This window comes from Callithrix jacchus, chromosome 5 (genome assembly GCF_049354715.1).
Source record: "Callithrix jacchus isolate 240 chromosome 5, calJac240_pri, whole genome shotgun sequence".
Taxonomy (NCBI): domain Eukaryota; kingdom Metazoa; phylum Chordata; class Mammalia; order Primates; family Cebidae; genus Callithrix; species Callithrix jacchus.
Window position 1 is genome coordinate 141,206,401 of NC_133506.1, and position 20,055 is coordinate 141,226,455.

Consider the following 20,055-nt stretch of genomic DNA (forward strand, 5'->3'; position numbering starts at 1 on the left):
TGCCCAAAATTGTAATTCCTGCTGGTCTCTTTGTTAATGAACATTTTTGGAGTCAGAGTCTTTGGCTTTATAATCTTTCTGTTTCTTGAAGGCCAGGCAGGGCAATTTATGTGCAGTTGGCACGTGGTAAATGTTTGTTGACCCAGTTATTCACCCTGTCATGAACACACACGCGGTGTCTACCGTACGTGAGCATCGAACAGTGATAGCACTGATACAGGGTTGTGAGCTCGTAGAGTCCAGGTGTTTTCACAGGAGTTAGTCAGCTCCTGAAACTGAAAATGAGAGAGGTTAAGTGACTTGCTGAAATGCCCAAAACTTGCGGTTGCAGAGTGAGGACCAGCTTTGTGCTGACTGCCTCAGACCAGTGCTTTGCAGCCATTCCTAGCCTCACCCTGACAGGTGCTTGTTAAAACAGATGTTTACTAGTAGGTTTGGTTATATTTCCAGGGATGCACCAGGGCCCTGGTTTATGGGACTCCGTGTAATCAGTAACTAGGCGTGATGGGGTTTGACTGTTTCCAATGCACAGAAAGTTTCTTTTAGCAAATACCTCATTTGGGGACAGTTTTTTCTGTTGGGCAGACGTATATGAGTCAAAGAAATTTCTTGCATGGTGCTTCCATATTGTGGGGCAGATGGGAGGAACCCTGCAGATCCCTCTGTCCCGGAATCGAAGGAGATACCCACCTGTTTAAAAGGAGACAGTGAAGTAGCTCAGATCCTTATAATCCTATATTGACTTAAATTATTTTTACTATGTTATTTGAAAATGTGCACACATGAAACTAGATATAAATTCCTTATACCTCTTTGACAACTGTAATTCAAAACATATATATGCCAGAACTCAAATGGCAAGATCAGTAAAATACACAGTGACACGGTGGATTTCATGTGAAGGAAGATGTTCCCTGACTGAGATGAAGATGCTGCCTCACTGTAAATCCACCTTGGTGCTTGGCACATCTTCTTGTGAGCTCAGGGTGCCTGTTCTGCAGAGCACCTCAGGATGACCTGAAGCCCACTGCTTCCTGTGAGTTCCTGGGACACTAAATGATCTCATCTGGTCTTCACGTATCTCAGACACACCTCCGATGTACTCACTGTGCCTTTGACTTTTCCTATCGGTCCTGATGGTGGAAGTGTTATAGCACTGTGTAGCACTGACAATAGTTTTAAACCCTTGTGCATTCTTGGGGGGCAGTTATGTGGTTATGGGATGGTCATCTGTGGGTTCCTGGATACCTTGAAACAGTTCTAATACTTTTTCATTGAAATGGAAAGGCAAAGTAAAAACATTCTTGGAGAGAACTTATGGCCCCGTAGATTATTCCCTTTGCCTTCTAGGGATCTGTGATGTCACTGTTGGAGGACACTGCACAGGCATGGGGCAGAGTTGAGGACGGAGGCTAACCCTTGCAGTTCATCAGAGGCCCCCTCATCTCTCACAGGTGCTCTGCAGGGGCAATTTGGAGCTACCTTTGAACAAGCAGAATAACCTTATGTGTTCATGGAGCAGGACACCACACCACATGGCAAGGACCACTCAGCTTCTGATTGGTCACCGTAGTGGTTCAGTTCCGATTGCTTTAATGGGAGATGTTCAGACACGTCCTGTACAAAGAACGCAGTTCACTTAAAGGAGAGGAAAAGTTTCATTTCCTTAGTAACCTATCCGATATCAGGCATGATCTGGAGAGGGGTGGTTTTCAACAGATATTTTGAATAATAGAGCATTGCCTTATGCTGTGTTTCATATGTGTGTGACCAATTTTCAAAGAATTGAGTAACAATTCTTAGATGATATGGAGTGCAGCTTCTGCTGTGTGACTGAATCCATACATTGTCCTGGTTTTATAGATAAGGTGAGCTTTTAGTGACTTATTGAAGGTCACATAGATGATGACAAGTCAGGATTTGAATGTAGGCAAATTAGTAAATCTTGTCTGATATATATATATATATATTAAGAAAGGCCATCCATTTTTGCGAATAAAAAATACATGTACTAGAATTAACTACATAATGAATATTTTTAACCAGAATTAACCACATAGTGGAGCAAGTTTTTAATATATCTTACACAGATGTGATTTTGGAGGATTATTTTTCTTTACAGTAGCCTAGTTTTAACTTAGTGGTTCATTTCTTTCCTTAGCATCTGTATTGCTGGCCATTAGTGGACAATCATCTTTTAAAATAATGTATCTGTTTGATTTCAGTTAGGGTGTTGAGCATGGTAGCTACATTTACTGATGTTTAAAGCACACTGAAAACATTCCCAGCTAGTATGGCCAGTCATAGAACACAGGTCTGGATATTTTCCAGGTTTGGGGAAGGATTATTTTAAATTGTTAGTCGCTCAGCAGACACATTTCCTGTCTGGGATGAGAATTTGGAGGAACATTGTTGTGGGCCCCCAGGAACATTCTCAGGAATCCTGGAGCAGAGTTTTCCCATGACAGGTGCAGCTTTCACACACGAGCCCAGCACCCCTCTCCCCTACTCTCTTCCCTGCCTCACACTGCTGCATTTTCTGAAGTCCCTCTGCCTCAGTCTCTGCCAGAGAAGCCTGATAAGAACTTGAGGGAGTAGTTTTGGGAAGCCCTGAGTCAGACGCCTATTAAAGCTGCCCCATTTTGTAAAGTGGAGCTCTATGAAGGCAGAGACTTGGTGACTGTGGTTCCCATGGTCCCACCAGTATGTGAAGCCGAGTCTTGCATGCACTTGGCACCTAATGAATATTGAATGAATGAAATGTATTGTCAGTGGGATCCCAAATCACCTGTGTGTTTTTCTAGGACTAGGCAGAGCCTAGTTGATAAGTACTAGATTCCTGAATAGGTATTTGAGAGCTGGAGGAGTTGACCTGTAGACCTGTGGTTCCTGATTATTTTGAGTATAAGAAGTTTCCTTTTTTGATAAAAAGTGTTAGGGAGCCTCACATGCTAGTAATTGCATTCTAAGTGTCTTATGATTGAAATAATGCATTATGACAGCAACTCCTCTGAATTCATTAGCACTTTAAAATGAATTCCTCACTGAGAATCTGTGTGAGGGTCTTTTGTGTCTGTGGCTTGCTGACAGTGCCGACTCCTGCTTCCCCTCATCCTGAGCCTTGGGGCACACGGAGAAGTCTGATCAGCTTGTGAGTCAGGGTCTGCAAGATAACCAGGTGACAGTAGTATCAGGGACAACAGAGGCACAAGTCAGCATCTCCAAACTCTTCTGGCTTCTTCCTCTCCTGACCTCCTAAATCCTGGCACTCCTGCCCCTCACCTCTCCCACGTTGCCCTTGTTTTCAGAATAGATTGTTCATCGCATGGAACCCTGGAGAACCCCTCAATCAGAGCCTCAGTGTTGTGGACAGTACCTCTGAATTGCAGAGCTTCCTGCTTCTCCCAGGGGTAGCGTAGTCTCCCTGGGTTCCCTGAGTTAATGCTGCTGCACAGCCTGATTCAGAATAGGGCTCAAATTGGAAGCGCTCTCTAATCATTCAGATACTCACTCGCACACTCAAGCACTCTTCCATCCACACATACACACACATTCACTTTTCTGTTGACACACACTCTCATTCACACACATTCTCCCATGCTTGCATACTCACACTCACTTCTGATCACAGTTCACTCACCCTCACACTCACACTGACTTGCTAACTCTTCCATTCATAGACATACCCACGTGCTTAGATATTCACACACTAACCTGCTCACACCCACTCACACACTAGCATTCACTCTCACACGCAGGCACTACCTTACAACCCCTTCTTGTTTTCTTTCCCAAAGTCAACAGGTCTTATTGATCACCTACTAATAATGCATGGTGCTTTGGTAGGTGCTGGAAATACATTGATCCTCATTGTTCACAGATTCTGTTTTTTTTTTTTAATTTTTAAAATTTCACTCACTTACTTAAACTTGCTTGTAACCCCCAAATCAGTATTTGTCTGACTTTCGTGGTTATCTGTGGACATGGGCAGAGAAGCAAAAAATGTGAGTAGGCTCCATGCACATGCTCCCAGCTGAGGTTGGAGAAGATGCTGTTCTCCTTGTCTCAGCTCTGCTGGAAGCAAGGGTCCTTTTCGGGATCTGTTTAGTGCCATGTGTCACGTTTTGTGCTTTTTATTGGTGATTTTGTGTAGAAAGCATCCTCAGCGTAGTGTTGAAGTGTGGTTGAGCTTTGCCAAGCACAAGAAGGCTGTGGTGCGGCTTAAGGAGCAAATATGTGTGTTGGAGAAGCTGTTAGTTGTGAGTTTGATGTTAATCAGCAACGGATATTAAATGTGGTGTCGTTCAACAGAAACACACATAAAACAAGGTTACATATCTGCTGGTTGACAAAAATGTTACGACCAGAGGCTCACAGGAACCCAACCCTGTATTTCCCCCGGGAGCAACGGTTCAGTATTCTAGGAGACTTTAGAGGACTTCACTGCCTCTAATAAGGGGAATCAGCTGTATCTACAAATGCAAAGGTACTTCCTCGTGAGGGTGATCTTAGAGCTGATTCAGGAAGAACTTGGAACTTCGTTGAGGGAGTCAGACATGGAAACTAAGAATTATAATTTGGTGTGATGAATGTTATAATAGAATTGTAAACAAAAGGGGCTTGGAGAGCTTGCAGGAGGGAGATTAATTCTAGGAGTAGGAGAGAATGTCAGGATTATGCACAGAGGAGGTGGAGAAAAACAGGCAGGTGTTCTCAGTAGAGAAAAAAGCTTTTCAGCCAAGAAGGCTACTTTGCTGCAGGGTTTAGAAACATGGAGGTTGCTGGATGTGCCCGGATTCTGTGGTCTTTCCTCTGTCCCTGCCTCATCTGCCACATCTTGTCTCTGCTTCTGTTTATCCTAGTTGGTGCCAGAGGCATCTTTGCTGACATTGGCGGGTCCTCCCCTGTCAGCATCAGCAGCCCCTCCTGGCCAGAGAGATGCCCCGGATCCTTACAAAAATGCTGGCCCTGCTGGGGTGGAGTGGTGGCTACTGTCCTGGGGCAGCTTCAGCTGTGTCCTGGTCGCCTTACCCCTCCTGTCTCCCCCTTACCAGGGACTGAATTAAACTTGCACGGAAGCATTATTTGTCACCCTGCTGGCCTGGTGTGCCTCAGCGGCACTGTGACAACTGGCTGAGGAAAATGTCTGCATTCCTGACACCCCCGTTGCAGAGGGCTTCCCCTGAGGACTCAAAGGTTATGGCGCTAAGTGCGAGAGCCACGCTCAGAGCTGTCTTCCTTCATGCTCTCCGTAAATGCTTACAATCTGACATTAGTTGATTCCCTTTTAATCTTTTTTTTTTTTTGGTAATTCTTTATTGAAATCTCTGTTGAAGTTTGTTGCTTCTTTGTAATGAAGTGCCCAAAGTTCAATGCAATATTCTAAGAACGGACTCGCCAAGGTCATACCGAAGTCGTCCTTGTCCCCACAGTACATAGCGTGATTGCAGTGCTGTAGCCCTGCATTATTTTTGCCTACTTAGCTGCCATGTTGCATTGTGTATTCGCACATAATGAGCTGTCCGCCCTCAGCTTTAGGTTCTCCTGCTCTCTTTCTTCCTCCTTCTCCACTTTGCTTCCTCCCTTCCTTTTCCCGCTTCTTTTGTTTTCCATGGGAATTTCTGTGTTTCAGGTACTTTTCTTCTGGCTGTATTTACTTGGTTTGTATTCTTCTTCCTTTTTTCTCTCTCTTTCAAGCTCATTTTCATTGTGCTGTGTTTAGATGGGACACTCTAGTCTATACTTGCAGGCTGAACAGTGGCAACTTGGAGATGAAGCGTGGCTAGTGGAAGCACAGGCCCTGGAATCACCACTTCATTGCTCGCTGGCCCTGTAGCCGTGGGTAATCTTCTCTTTCTGAGCTGTGGCTATAGGACGGGATAGGGTTAGGCACTTCTAAGCCAGGCTGTGAGGATTAGAGAAGATGATGCCTACAGAGCGGCCCATGTAGTGCTTGGCTTATGTGTCTGCTCAGCACATGCTCGTGCTCCCAAGCGTGTGGTGATGACAGAAATGCTGCACTCGTGCGAGAGACACACTGACACTGTGTTTCTTGTGAGTTTGAATTCTGAAATTAAAACCCATGAGGTGCCCTTCCTCAAGTTATATGTTAAAATGTCAACAATGAAGCCTTATTTACCAAGATTAATTTTACATACTTTATTCTCATATGCTGCTCACAATTATTTTATCTGCTCAGTTAAAGACATTTATGAGGTATTTCATTTACTTGGTGATTATACTTATTTATTATTTTTTAAATGGTAACCTCACAGGCTGCCATAGCATCCAAAATGCTATCGTTAGAGACGGTCTCTTAGGGTGAAGGCACAATTTTTAAAGAGGTCCATGCCAGCATATTCATTTGGTGTCTTAGAGGAATGGAATTACAGAGAATTAGAGATAGTCCCACTGTGGTGTTGAGGAGGAAAGGGCCATTTCTATTAATCTATCAAAAGGTGGGGTCAGCATAAAGGTTGAGTTCCCAAGAAATCCGGGCTGATGTGAGTGTACGGGGGCTAGGAGTTGGGGGCCAAGGAGTGGGGAGGGTGCCAGGGACAGTTTCATCTTCCTTGCATTCTTGCTCAGGACTTCTCTGTGGGTATTGGGTGGATATGGGGGTGCTGAGGGGACACGGGTATCTGCTATGGCTGTCTGAGAAATTAGAAACTCAAGAGCCATGTGGAACTATCACATAGTACCCAGGGATCCCTGGCTTCATTGATTTTTGAGCTGCATTTTCTCTGCCTTGTGCTCATGCCCAGCTGCTCCTCCAGATTTGAGTGTCCTATGACATTGCTAACTTTTTTTTTGTTTTTTTGAGACAGAGTCTCACTCTGTCACCAGGCACCAGGCTGGAGTGCAGTGGAGCAATCTTGGCTCACTGCAACCTCTGCCTCCCGGGTTCAAGCAATTCTCCTGCCTCAGCCTCCCGAGTAGCTGGGACTACAGGCGCGCGCCACCACGCCCGGCTAATTTTGGTATTTTTTTAGTAGAGACAGGGTTTCACCATGTTGGTCAGGATGGTCTCAATTTGTTGACCTCGTGATCCGCCCACCTCGGCCTCCCAAAGTGCTGGGATTATAGGCGTGAGGCACTGCGCCCGGCCCGAGATTGCTAACTTTGACGGGATTTGGCTTTTCTTCTCTAACTTTGACGGGATTGGGCAGTTCATGATGTAGGGTTTGTTGATCAGGCAGAAAGTTCATGAACGAGCCATGTTTATTGAGGCCAACGCTGGGAAGAGAATGTGGCAGTCCCCAAAGTGCAAGGAAGTAGTGATGCCTTCGAGGACTGTATCCCCCAAGTGGTCTCCCAGGGAAGAGAAGGAGAGCTCCGCAGTCCAACGTGGCTGTCTCCTTCCTCGTCCTTTCCTCCCGGAATCAGCATCTCATTCTCCCCCCATTTCTGGAAGCGTGAACTCAGTCTCTGTTTCCCATCCTCTCCCCACTCCCCACTGCAGTGGGGAAGTGATGCAGCCCATTCCATTGGGTTTATCTCTCTATTTCCCAACTGCACTGCAGTCTCTTTTTCCATTTCCTGTTCAATACATCCTTCCAGGGTTACTGTGGATAAGTTTGGTTTTGATGTTTCCAAAACTGAATCACTAGAATCTTAGACTTAAAGGGACCTTAGAAATCTTAGTCCAATTTCTTCATTTTTACAGAGGAGAAAATGGAGCCCTGGGACTGTTAATCGACTCATCCACAGTTACTAGATTATGTGTGCATTTTCCTAGAAGGTCAGCATGCCTCTACTAGGGACATTCTGTGCATCTTTTACTTCTTCAAAATTTGTCTTTGAGCATATACTGTCATTAGATTTGTTAATCTGTCATTTTCTGTCCTTTTATTTCTTCAAATCATGTGGTGAATTTAGTCTGCTTTCTCTATCATAGAAGGTCTGGTACATTAAAAAAATTCTGCCCCTCCAGTATCTCCCATGATTATCATGGAAACAAGGTAGATGGAGTCAGCTGTCTTTGTAGAACGTCTTTCTGGAATCCTTGTTCCTGCAATTTTACCTCTCAGACTTTTAGCTTTCCGTTTCTCCTCCATTGTCTGCCAATCTGATCCTTCAAGGACACTCTATTCTCAGTTTTTACTGAGTAATATTTAATTTGAAGTATTTTTAGTTTTTGCGTATCTTTGATGTGCATTTTAAGTGGTCACTGAATTACATTACTACCCTTACCAGATACTAGTCTGTGGGGGAAAAATGTTCCATGTGATTTTTTTTTTCAACTTGGTATAAGATTTGAAATTCAATGAATTTTTCCTATAGGTTTGTTTATGGAACAATTAAATGTACATTGGCTAAACATTAACACGAGCAAAAATACTTCTCAAAGTAAATATTGAACTCTGAAAGTTTGAATTCTGTTATTCTCTGAGCAAGACTTTCTCTTCCCTGTGAGAATACACCTCTGAACATGTGTTAAAAGTTTATGAGCTAATATTATTTGCTAAACAAACATTCATTTTTATAGGCAGCTTCCAAGGAAGACCTCTCAGTAGTTTGTCCGGTGGTACATTTGGCAGGTTCTGTCCTTAGCAGCAGACCGAGTACCACATGGTTGGTGAGCAGCACTGAAGATGTGCGTGTGTGTTTGTGTACGTGTGTGTGTGTATTTTTGTGCATATGTGATTAGATTCAGACTGGGACCCCTATTGCTGAGTTCCCAAATACTGACGTTAAGTACCTTCTGGGCAAAGGTCTTTTGTGTTTACTTTTTCCTTTTTTATTTTAGGTGGAGGAAGAGTGGAGAGAATTTAGGAATTCTTAGTTTCCTGTATACTTTGATGAGACAAAATGAGAAATGGTCTACCTACTTGGTTCATTTTGTTTATGTGGACCAGACACAACTGATTCCGTTGTTCCCACAATTCTGGTGGCAATTTTGATGGCCAGAAATGTGGATATAAAAGCAGGCCCATCTGGAACACTGGGGAATTAGAAAGTGGGGCTTAAGGTGAGCCACGTCTGGTTGGGTCTGGGTCAGAGCTTCTGATAAAGTAAGTAGTGCCCTCTTGCCTAATCTCTCTGTGTTTGTTGCTTTCTGTCTACTTGGGGACTTCTCCCATGAGAGTAGAGTGGAAAGACCTGGCTTCTTCTTAATGGTCCTTTAGTCATTATATTTAATCACCCTGATCCTTGCGATAACTCTCATTAAGGCTTTACTGCTAGATTATTAGTGAGGAAGAGTACATCTGTATGAGTACAGTAATTGTGGTTCAGGGAGGTTTAAATATCATGACTGTAATAAACATAGATATGAGAATGAACGATTACACTGAAGCCATTAACTTATGACATGTTTGGGACCTCTGCAGTGAAGTCAGTGTACAGTTGCTGATCATAAGTCGACGTGCTGTAGTAGTTTATAACATAGCAGCAAGTAGTCTAAGTGGCCCATTGAGTAGAATAAATGCAACCATGTGAACAAAGCGACACCATATGTTTGTTAATATGGAAATTATGTTTTAAAATAACAGCATGGCAGAAGTCTATATGTTTTCAATAATAACTATTACTAAGTCTTGACTTTTGAAACAACTCTGACTTCATTTTTTAAGTGGGCAGAGATACAAATCCAGCATAATGTTGCCCACGTGGATTATACATTTTCAAATTGTCTTATATTTTAAAATAGTGTCTATAAGTTTATGTATTATAACCCATTCCTAAGCATTCTCTGGGCTGTACTATAATTTTCACGTTATTATCTCATACTTTGGTTTTAATGGGATTGGTAAGAGTTTTGAAGTTTTAATTTCAGTTTTTCCCTGCTTGGAATTTGATGATAAAAAATGAAAAGACGTTTCCATAGTTGCTAACAGTCACCAGATTTTGTTCCAAAGCATGGACTTCAGTAGACTTTTGAATCAAATCCACATTCTCCACCCAAGCCTAGTGATATAATCCAACAGTTCAAAGATAGGTATGCCATAAACAGCTATAGTTAAATAATCTAAAAAAAAATTAAAACATGGAAATACAATAAAACAAGAATTGATCACTTTATAGTGGAATACTCTATAAACTGTCTGCATTAGAAACATGTGGTGAGTTTTAAAACATCTGAGTTCTATAATTCTAGAGTGTATAGTTTATTTGAAGGCAGACACTCCCTCCCCCACCCCTTCCTTTTATTCCCAGATTTATATAAGAATGTAGGTTAATATTTTTTGCTATCCAAATTTGCATTTATTGACTTATTTTTTCTTTAGAAAAATAATTTTGGAGTAGAAATATATAACATAAATATTTTCACCTCGACTAAATATGGTATCACTAAGTACTGAAGTGTGATCATCAAGAGATTATTTCTGTAAATCTTGCTACTCTGTCTAAAATAAAAATCACACATTGGCATAATCCCCAATAAGAGGAAGAAATTATTTAAAAGCATATGTATGATTTAGATGAGTAACACAGTCTTTAGCTCTTCATGATAATTTTGATTTTTAACGTATCTAGGCTGATCTCTGTGGCATAATTGGTGTAGTTGCAGGAGCTGAAATGTACCAGTGATTTTGCAATGTCATGTTTGCACAATCTCATTTAACTTGTTGACTGAAGTTACATAACCCTCTTGTATATGAGACAACTGGAATTGGACTCAGCCATCACGAAAAATGCTGGCTATAGATTATACTGTTTTTCTTTTGTTCGTTTGTGTTTGGTTCTTAGAGACAGGGTCTCACTCTGTTGCCCAGGCTGTAGTGCAGTGTTACAATCATGGCTCATTGCAGCCTCGACTCAAGCGATCCTCCTGCCTTAGACTCCTGCGTAGCTCGGACTACAGGTGTGCACCACCATGCCAAGTTAATTCTTTATGTTTTGTAGACATGGGGTCTCACTGTGTTTCCCAGGCTGGTCTTGAACCCCTGGCCTCAAGTGATCTTCCGGCCTGGGCCTCCCAAAGTCCTGGGTTTATTGGCATGAACCACTGTGCCTGGCCGATTGTACTGTTTACATTGAATAATTCGCTTTATTTTCTAAGTTATGTGTGTATGAACGGTGCTGGAATAGCTTGCCAGGGAAATAGGGCAGTGTTAACTGGCAGTGAAAAGGTCAGTTCAATTTCTTAGTATATTTACTTTTTTAAAAGGGGATTTTTCGTATTCTTTAAAAAAGTATAAAATGAGAATCTTTCCTTAAGCACTGAAAACTATTTCACGTTTTATTCTTCGTCATACCTCTACCACTGTGGAATTTTGTTCATAATTGCTATTTTCCTTCCCTCTCCACCTAGTCCTCCTGAAAATGAATAGAATTATTACAAAATTACCTTTTGAAGTAGAAAGACACATAGGACTCTGAGAAGAGTTGCTTCACTGAATTGCTGAGCATAGCCTGCAAACTTTAGCCTTTACTTCTGCGACCCTCCCCAGCACCTTCCCCGAGGGAAATGGCACAAGTGTCACTGGAAGAGTGGCGCTGCGGGCATCATACTGCCTCGTCAGTGAAGAGTGAAAAATGGAAGGGCCTGGTCCCAAGAGTGGTGGCTGTACTAGGGCTCCTGGAAAGTTCTTGCTCTGATGGCTTCATTATATAATAACAAGATCCTGTGGCACAGACAGGCGCAAATTGCTTCACCTCTGGGCCTTGCTATCCCATGTATTTAACTGGAAAAGTTGCATTCGCTGTTTTCTAATGTGTATTCAGGTTCTTTTTTTTTAACTTTAATTTTAATTAATTTATTTATTTTACTTTAGGTGCATACTATATCTGGCATTTCTCCCCATGTTATCCCTCCCCACCCTCCCCTCCCTCCCCACCGCCGGCTGTCTCTCCTCTACCCCCACCAACTGTCCCCTGTGTGTGATGTTCCTCTCTCTGAGTCCACATGTTCTCATTGTTCAACACCCACCTATGAGTGAGAACATACGGTGTTTGGCTTTCTGTTCTTGTGTCAGTTTGCTGAGAATGATGGTTTCCAGATTCATCCAAGTCCCTACAAAGGACACAAACTCATCGTTTTTTATGGCTACTTAGTATTCCATGGTGTATATGTACCACATTTTCTTTGTCCAGTCTATCATTGATGGGCATTTGGGTTGGTTCCAGGTCTTTGCTATTGTACACAGGGCTGCAATGAACATATGTATGCATGTGTCTTTATAGTAGAACGATTTATAATCCTTTGTGTATATACCCAGTAATGGCACTGCTGGGTCAAATGGAATTTCTATTTCTAGATCCTTGAGAAATCACCACACTGTCTTCCAAAATGGTTAAACTAATTTACACTCCCACCAACAGTGTAAAAGTGTTCCTATTTCTCTACATCCTCTCCAGCATCTGTTGTCTCCAGATTTTTTAATGATCGCCATTCTAACTGGCATAAGATGATATCTTAGTGTGGTTTTGCTTTGCATTTCTCTAATGACCAGTGATGATGAACATTTTTTCATATGTTTGTTGGCCTCATCTATGTCTTCTTTTGAAAAATGTCTGTTCATACCTTTTGCCCACTTTTGAATGGGGTTGTTTGTTTTTTTCTTGTAAATCTGTTTTATTTCTCTGTAGATTCTGGATATTAGCCCTTTGTCAGATGGGTAGATTGCAAACATTTTTTCCCATTCCGTTAGTTGCCGATTCACTCTAATGATGGTTTCTTTTGCTGTACAGAAGCTCTGGAGTTTAATTAGATCCCATTTGTCTATCTTGGCTTTTATTGCCATTGCTTTTGGTGTTTTAGTCATGAAGTCCTTGCCTAAGCCTATGTCCATTTTCTCCTAGTGTTTTTATGGTGTTAGGTTTTATGTTTAAATATTTGATCCATCTGGAGTTAATTTTAGTGTAAGGTGACAGGTAGGGGTCCAGTTTCTGCTTTCTGCACACTGCTAGCCAGTTTTCCCAACACCATTTGTTAAACATGGAGTCCTTTCTTCATTGCTTGTTTTTGTCAGGTTTGTCAAAGATCAGATGGTTGTAGATGTGTGGTGTTTCTTCTGGGGTCTCTGTTCTGTTCCATTGGTAGATGTCTCTGTTTTGGTCAAAGCCAGAGGCATCACACTGCTGGACTTCAAACTATACTACAAGGCTACAGTAATCAAAACAGCATGGTACTGGTACCAGGTTCTAAGATGTTAAGACGTTAACATGGTATTAAGAACACTGTTGTTGACTGGGAGCTTACTCCATGTTCAGTGCTGTTCTCTGACTGGATCTCTATCACAACCCTGTCTCAAGATACTTATCACTAACCTGTTTTAAAGATGAGGTTCCTGAGACTTGGAGAGGTGAGAGAACCAGTTGTAAAGCCCTGCAGCTAGTGATGGGTGAAGCTGGGATAGGACCAGGCTTCCGACTCCAAAGTCGGGCTTTCCCATCACATAAACTCATTATATTCTGCCGGGATTTTTGTGTATCTATTTCTGATCCAAGAAAAACCATTGTGCTATGGGTATGCTGGGTATGCAGAGGAAATATAAGGTAGCACCTCACTCATTGCTCAAAAAACGGGGAGCAAGTGTTCTACATTTTAAAATAAAGTTTAATTTCATAGTGTTTGTAGGTGACTTGATTTCCTGCTGCAAAAAAGACAGCTTACTTTGAATTTTTTTTTTTTTTTTTTTTTGTCCTTTCTAGAACTAAAGGCTCATCCAATTCCATCTTTTGGTTTGTTTTATTAATGATAAAATAAATGCACATCATTTGTTTAGAAATTTCACTTGATTACAGCAAACTGAAACCAGCTATTTTTAGCTAGGAATGATCTTTCTGAGGAGACTATTATGCAAATGGAAGTAAGACTAAAATAGCCATTAATGTCTTTAACACACTTAAACTTTTATCAGTTTCAATAGAGATGAGAAAGAAGTCACATTCACACATTCAGCCTGATCTCCTCAGCCTAGGAGGAGGTTGAATTTCCCCAGAAGAGCACCCCTCTGGGCCCACATGCAGAGGAGGGTACAGGAGTGCGTCTCTCCTGTGCGCCCCTCCTGTCGGGTAGAGCTGCTTCTCCCGACCACCCTCAGATGGGAGTAGTTCAGTTTGGGGTGGAGCTTGTTTCTGCAATTCATTCTCTCCTTATGAACCCAGCACCAGAAGTCTAAAGTTTTCCCATCCTTTTTGTCCTTGCCTGATATATTGTTTTTCCTCTGCTTTTTCATTTCAGCCCACTTAGCAAAATTTGTCCAGTGTGATAGTATTTTTTTAAAAACCTACTCAGTGCTTCCGAACACACAGAAGAGCACCTGTCAGGAAGTGCCAGCCCTCATGAGCTCTTGAGTGTGGTTTAAGCCTTTGGATTAGGGAAGGGATATAGAAAAGGTGGCCTCACGACAGACTATTGATTGATTTTGTCACATTATCTCCCTTTGTCTACTCCTTTGCTCTTCTGACTTACTCTGCAAGGAGTGGGGATGATGGATTCTACCCAACTGATATCTATGAATTCATTGTATTAAATTGTCCTTAACTCCGCACGTGAAAAGAGAACGTCTGTATTGTGGTGATATATAAAATTTACTGTCTGTGCCCTGGGACTGAATGACAGAAACGAACACCCTTTTCTGTATTTGCTTATTTGTGTTCTTATTTATATAAGGTGCCAGGTAGGTAAGAGAAAAGAAACTACTTCTAACAAGTTATTGTAGTGTTTACTATTTTTAAACACTAAATATATTCATTTTAAAAGTTTCAGTTGAACGGTGAGAAGAGGAAAAAGGCCAGTAAGTCCTTTTGCTTTATTTCTCTAGGGGCCGGCTTCGATGCACACATTTTTGCCTGGGGCGTGTTCATGGCTTTGGGATGTGGTGTGTGTGGGTTATTTTTGGTTGCTGCTGCCCGTGAGGATCACAGCCCCAGGAGCCCTAGGTTGTGAGGTTCAGCTGGACCCCAGCTTTCATAAAGCTCAAGTGGAGAGAAGATGCAGAACCTTTCTGATCTGGTTCAGGGCACATTTCTTCTTGGGATCTGTGAAGCTGAGAATGTAGCTTTTTTAGTTAGGGGTCTCTTCTATCTACATTCAAGGAAAAGGAAGGCCAGAACATTTGTTTTTACTTCGGATTCAGGAAGACTCACTCAGTCATGATAGAAGCATTATGTTTTAAAATGTAGATTGAAAATTAGAATTTTGCATTTAGAATTCTCCCATGGGCCTATTAAAAATGCATTTCGAGAATTGTTGAATCAGAGTTTTCAAGGGTTGGGGCACAGAAAGCTGCATCTTGAAAAGGCTTCTCAGGTGATTCTTCTACACACTGAATGGAGTTTAAGAACCACTCTTAGAGAGTAGTAAGTAAATGCCGCTGCTAAAAAGGGCAGAACATATCTGACGTCACTGGTCAGATTGCTACTGTTGGTCTCTGCAGCAAGTACTTTATACAAAATATACTGGTGTTAAAGACAAAGCCATTATCTGAGCCTTGGCACAGCCACAGGCTCTCCCTCCCAGCACGGTCGTCACATAGCCGCTCTAGGAAAAAATGGGAAAAACCTATCACGTTAGTTGTTCTTTGCATTTGACTGATTTAAATGATTGGTATGTGCAAGAGTTCAACTAGAAAACATGTAGACTCTTTTGCCATTAGAAATTAGAATGTAGTTAAATTTGTAGGGTTAGGCATTTTTTGCAAAATGCGTTAAAATGGTTAAAATGGGCTAAAACATCAGTATTTTCTCATGGTGGTTATATTGTGTAGCAATGAAATATTACTTTTAATATTGAAAGTAGCTAATTTTGCAACGTTTATTTACCTTTTAAAAATTTTAATTTTAGTTTTTAGTTCTAGGGTACATGTGCAGGATGTGCAGTTTGTTAAATAGGTAAATGAGTGCCAAGGTCATTTGCTGCACCTATCCATCACCTAGGTATTAAGCCCAGAATGCATTAGCTATTTTTCCTGATATTCTCCCTCTTTTTCTTTTTACAGGAAAAACTAACCCAAGAGTGTGTATTCAGAGAACAGTTCGAAGAAAACTGGTATAATACCTACTCATCAAACATATATAAGCACGTGGACACTGGAAGGCGATACTATGTTGCATTAAATAAAGATGGGACTCCGAGAGAAGGGACTAGGACTAAACGGCACCAGAAATTCACACATTTTTTACCTAGACCAGTGGACCCCGACAAAGTACCTGAACTGTATAAGGATATTCTAAGCCAAAGTTGACAAAGACAATTTCTTCACTTGAGCCCTTAAAAAAGTAACCACTATAAAGGTTTCACGTGGTGGGTTCTTATTGATTAGCTGTGTCATCACATCAGCTCCACTGTTGCCAAACTTTGTCGCATGCATAATGTATGATGGAGGCTTGGATGGGAACATGCTGATTTTGTTCTGCACTTAAAGGCTTCTCCTCCTGGAGGACCGCCTAGGGCCACTTGCTTGATTTATCATGAGAGAAGAGGAGAGATTGAGCGCTAGGAGACCGTGTGTGTGTGTGTGTGTGTGTGTGTGTGTGTGTGTGTGTGTAGCAGGAGATACGGGCAGAGCGAGAGTGAAAGGACTGCGGCCTGATGCATGCTGGAAATAGACACGCTTTTACATTTCTGATCAGTTGTACTTCATCCTATATCAGCACAGCTGCCATACTTCGACTCATCAGGATTCTGGCTGGTGGCCTGCGCAAGGGTGCAGTCTTACTTAAAAGACTTTTTCAGTTAATTCTCACTGGTATCATCCCAGTGAACTTAAAGCAAAGACCTCTTAGTAAAAAAAACAAAAAACAAAAAAACAAAAAAATTAAATTTATTTATAGAAATTCCAAAGGCAACATTTTATTTATTTTATATATTTATTTATTATATAGAGTTTATTTTTAATGAAATATGTACAGGCCAGATAGGCATTTTGGAAGCTTTAGGCTCTGTAAGCATTAAATGGCAAAGTCCGCTATGAACCTGTGGTAAATTCATGCAAGTAGATATAACGGTGCATGGATGTGAGAAATTCTAATGACCCTGATGTACTAAAGGCGACAATCTCTTTTGTGCCCGTATTATTGTAAACTTATGCACATCGCTCATGACACTGAGTATTCACTCTTCAGACTGCTTGTTTCATAGCTTATCCCAGAGGATTAAAGATAAACTGGGTCTCAAACTTTGATTCTGTGTCTGTAATATTTCCTCTCTCATAAGTGACTCCACTATTGTAACTTCATGGTTGGAAAATATGAGGGTTGGTATATGTCTTACTTGTTTAAATCTATCGCAGAATATACCAAAGCTAAATGATAACTCTGCTTTTATTTTAGCTAATCTCCAGAATGACAGTATTAACATCAAACATTGTATTGATTTAGAATTCTTGAAAAAGGAAAAAAAAGTATGTAGCACAGACTATTTTTTTTTAAAGACATAAGAATCACATTAACAGGATCTTGTAAACTTTTTTTTGGTTCACTTGGCTATCAAGTATGAAATTATAGAAGTATCATAGGGGTCATTGTAGCATCTTTTAGAGCAAATGGGTTTCAGTATGAACTGTCATAATTACGTGGTAATAGCACCCTTAGTAAAACTTGCAAAATGAAACTAATAAATCGTTATCAATAATGACAATGAGGGGGAAAGTATTATACTTGTTGACTGTGTTTTGTTTTTTAAAATGGTCTCCACAAGCACTCAATTTTTGTAGAGGGGATGTTACTATGTAGAATATCTTTTACAAGGCTTTTATAACATTTTATGCTGAAAAGCATAGGAATACATATTTCTCTAGTAGCAATAATTTTGGAACTTGCCCTTGGGCAAGCGAGACTATTTCTTAACTATATACTAAGGAGAAAAGAGCCAAACTCTTAAAGCAATATTTAAGAAAAAAGGAATTTATAACAAATTCTCATCTACATATGACACTTTCTAGCCGGCGGTGTTGAGAAGTGGAAAGTGACAGTTTAAACGTGTGTTGGGATTTATGGAACTAATTTAAAAATTTAATATTCAAACTGTTTTGCTCTGATGCACATTCTCTATGAAAAAGAAAAAGTATGTCACTGGTGAGTGACAGCTGTCACGAGCTAGAAGCGCATGACTTATTGTCGAGACGATGTCTTGCCTTTCTGTGGTCCAAGTTGGGGTACATGGCAATGCCCTCCTGCTGATATGCATTAAGGAAAATCTAAGCCTAATATTTGGAATTAAGAGATATTTTGGGGGACAGAAGCAATGTAAAATAGTTGATTTATGATAAAGCTCAGAATGTCCTCTTCATTTATTTTCTTTTTTTTTCCTTTCTAAACAGAAACTGCATTTAATTCCAAGAAGTAGTATTCTTATTTATTATTTAACCCTTTGCTGCTGCTAAAATGTGCACATATTCAGGCTTTGTTTTTCCAAAAGGCATTTTTTTTGGATAAAAATATTAAACATTTGACCACAGGGAAGAATCAAGTTTCTAGAACATTATAGGTATACTATTTAGCACTGAAAAAATTGATTTTAGGCCACCACTAAAAGTAGTCTTAAAAGTAGCATGAGACCTTAATCAACCTAAAAGAAAGAAAATTGTGAAAACGACTAAAATCTTCATGCATTCCTAGAAAATGCTACTTTAATGTCTACTTTTGGAGTTAATTTTGTTTTAGTAGCTTTTGTTTTTTAAGAAAAGCAAACTGTTACATGCTTTTGGCAATTGATACAATAAACTGAAATGGTCTGTAAATAAATAAATGCTGACTCATGCAATTTATGTAAATAGGAGTTCTGGGAGAGTGGATGGCTCAGGGTTTCCGTGTGGGCATTGTCTGTTGGGCAGTAGAGTGAGTCATCCCCAGCTCATGGGTTTGCATCCAGTTCTTGTCTTGAGACCCAAAGCCCGGTGAATGGCAGCCCTGAGCCATTGTGGAATGGGGGGTTCCAGTTTCACAGATGCTCAGATAGCCAAACCATTGTCTTTTTGGTGCCAACACTTGCACCATGGTCAAAGACTGAACAGCCTTCCCATCTGTCATGCGAATGTCCCGGAGCAGTGTTGAAGGACATGCCAGGTCAGTGCTGGGGAACCTGCCCTGCCAGGTCCTGTTTTGTAGATACACAAGTGACTTCCTTCTGGTGTTTTGATTCTATTTCATCTCATTAACACTACAACCTTGTGTTATTTACTTGATAATCTGTAATTGTATGTAAATACATACAGGATTATGTAATTTGTGTAAATACAGAATTACAGACTTTTGAAAACCGGTATTTTCTTACTTGATGTCCATTTTGGAGCTGCTTCAGATTCTGTGCCTACCTGAGCCAGTGGAATTTAAAAAGCATATTCTCGTTGCTCTTACAGCAGTGCTGTGTGTTGAGGGGGTGAGGGTTATGGCGGATGAAAGGGAAGGAACAAACATATCCAGATGTCTTCTTTCTGTAAGCGTTCGATGAAGAAGCAAGTAATGTTTTGGGATGAAGATTTATGAACTTGGAGCAGGCGAAGCTAAGTGTGTGTGCACATTTACGTGGATGGGTGAATGGACAAAGGCATATTGTTTGAGGTCAGATTCTGTTTGCTGCATCACTTGACCTTGAAATGTGCCAAATTTAGATCCACTGTTTGTGGTCACTTGCACAAAAAAGCAGTGAAATGCTGGGGGTGGGGGAGTTTGCCAGATGAATTTGAAAGAAATATTAGCCAGCGAGCCCCTCTCAAATGTACATGTGTACTCATGTGGTCTACATGATCTATGATGCCCACATGTATCCATAGACATTTCACATTTTAAAATTATACTTTATTCTTAAAAGCAGAATGGGGAGGAATTGTAAGTCTATTCTTTAGGACACAGTCCAGAATTCAGGGCTTCAGGTTTGTAGCATGGACCCTGGCCACACACGGTTTGGTCACAAATGTGTGAATAAATGGATCAAAATGTGATTTGTACTTGCAGCGTGCCTCTGTCGTTGCTCTTAGGTCTTTAGAAAAAAATTTTGATGTAGCCTTTCTTCATCAGAGAGGAACATGTAGAAATAAGAAATAGACACTTCGATAATTTTCTTTTGGAATAAATTGAAAATGAATATTCTTAATATGTATTCCCCACCAGCTTAGTCACCAGGTTGCTAGGCAGACATCTGGCTCTTAGGTCAGCCAGTTACAA

At 40.9% G+C, this 20,055-nt stretch overlaps 1 protein-coding gene across 1 annotated transcript in view; it reads left to right on the forward strand.

Moving 5' to 3' along the window:
• FGF9 (fibroblast growth factor 9) overlaps positions 1-17,072 on the forward strand; it is a 32,176-nt gene extending 15,104 nt beyond the window's left edge. The window contains exon 3 of the mRNA XM_002748897.6: positions 15,891-17,072. Within this exon, the coding sequence (XP_002748943.1) occupies positions 15,891-16,136 (246 nt within the window). The 3' untranslated portion in view covers positions 16,137-17,072. The remainder of the gene's footprint in view (positions 1-15,890) is intronic.
• The last annotated feature ends 2,983 nt before the right edge of the window (positions 17,073-20,055 follow it).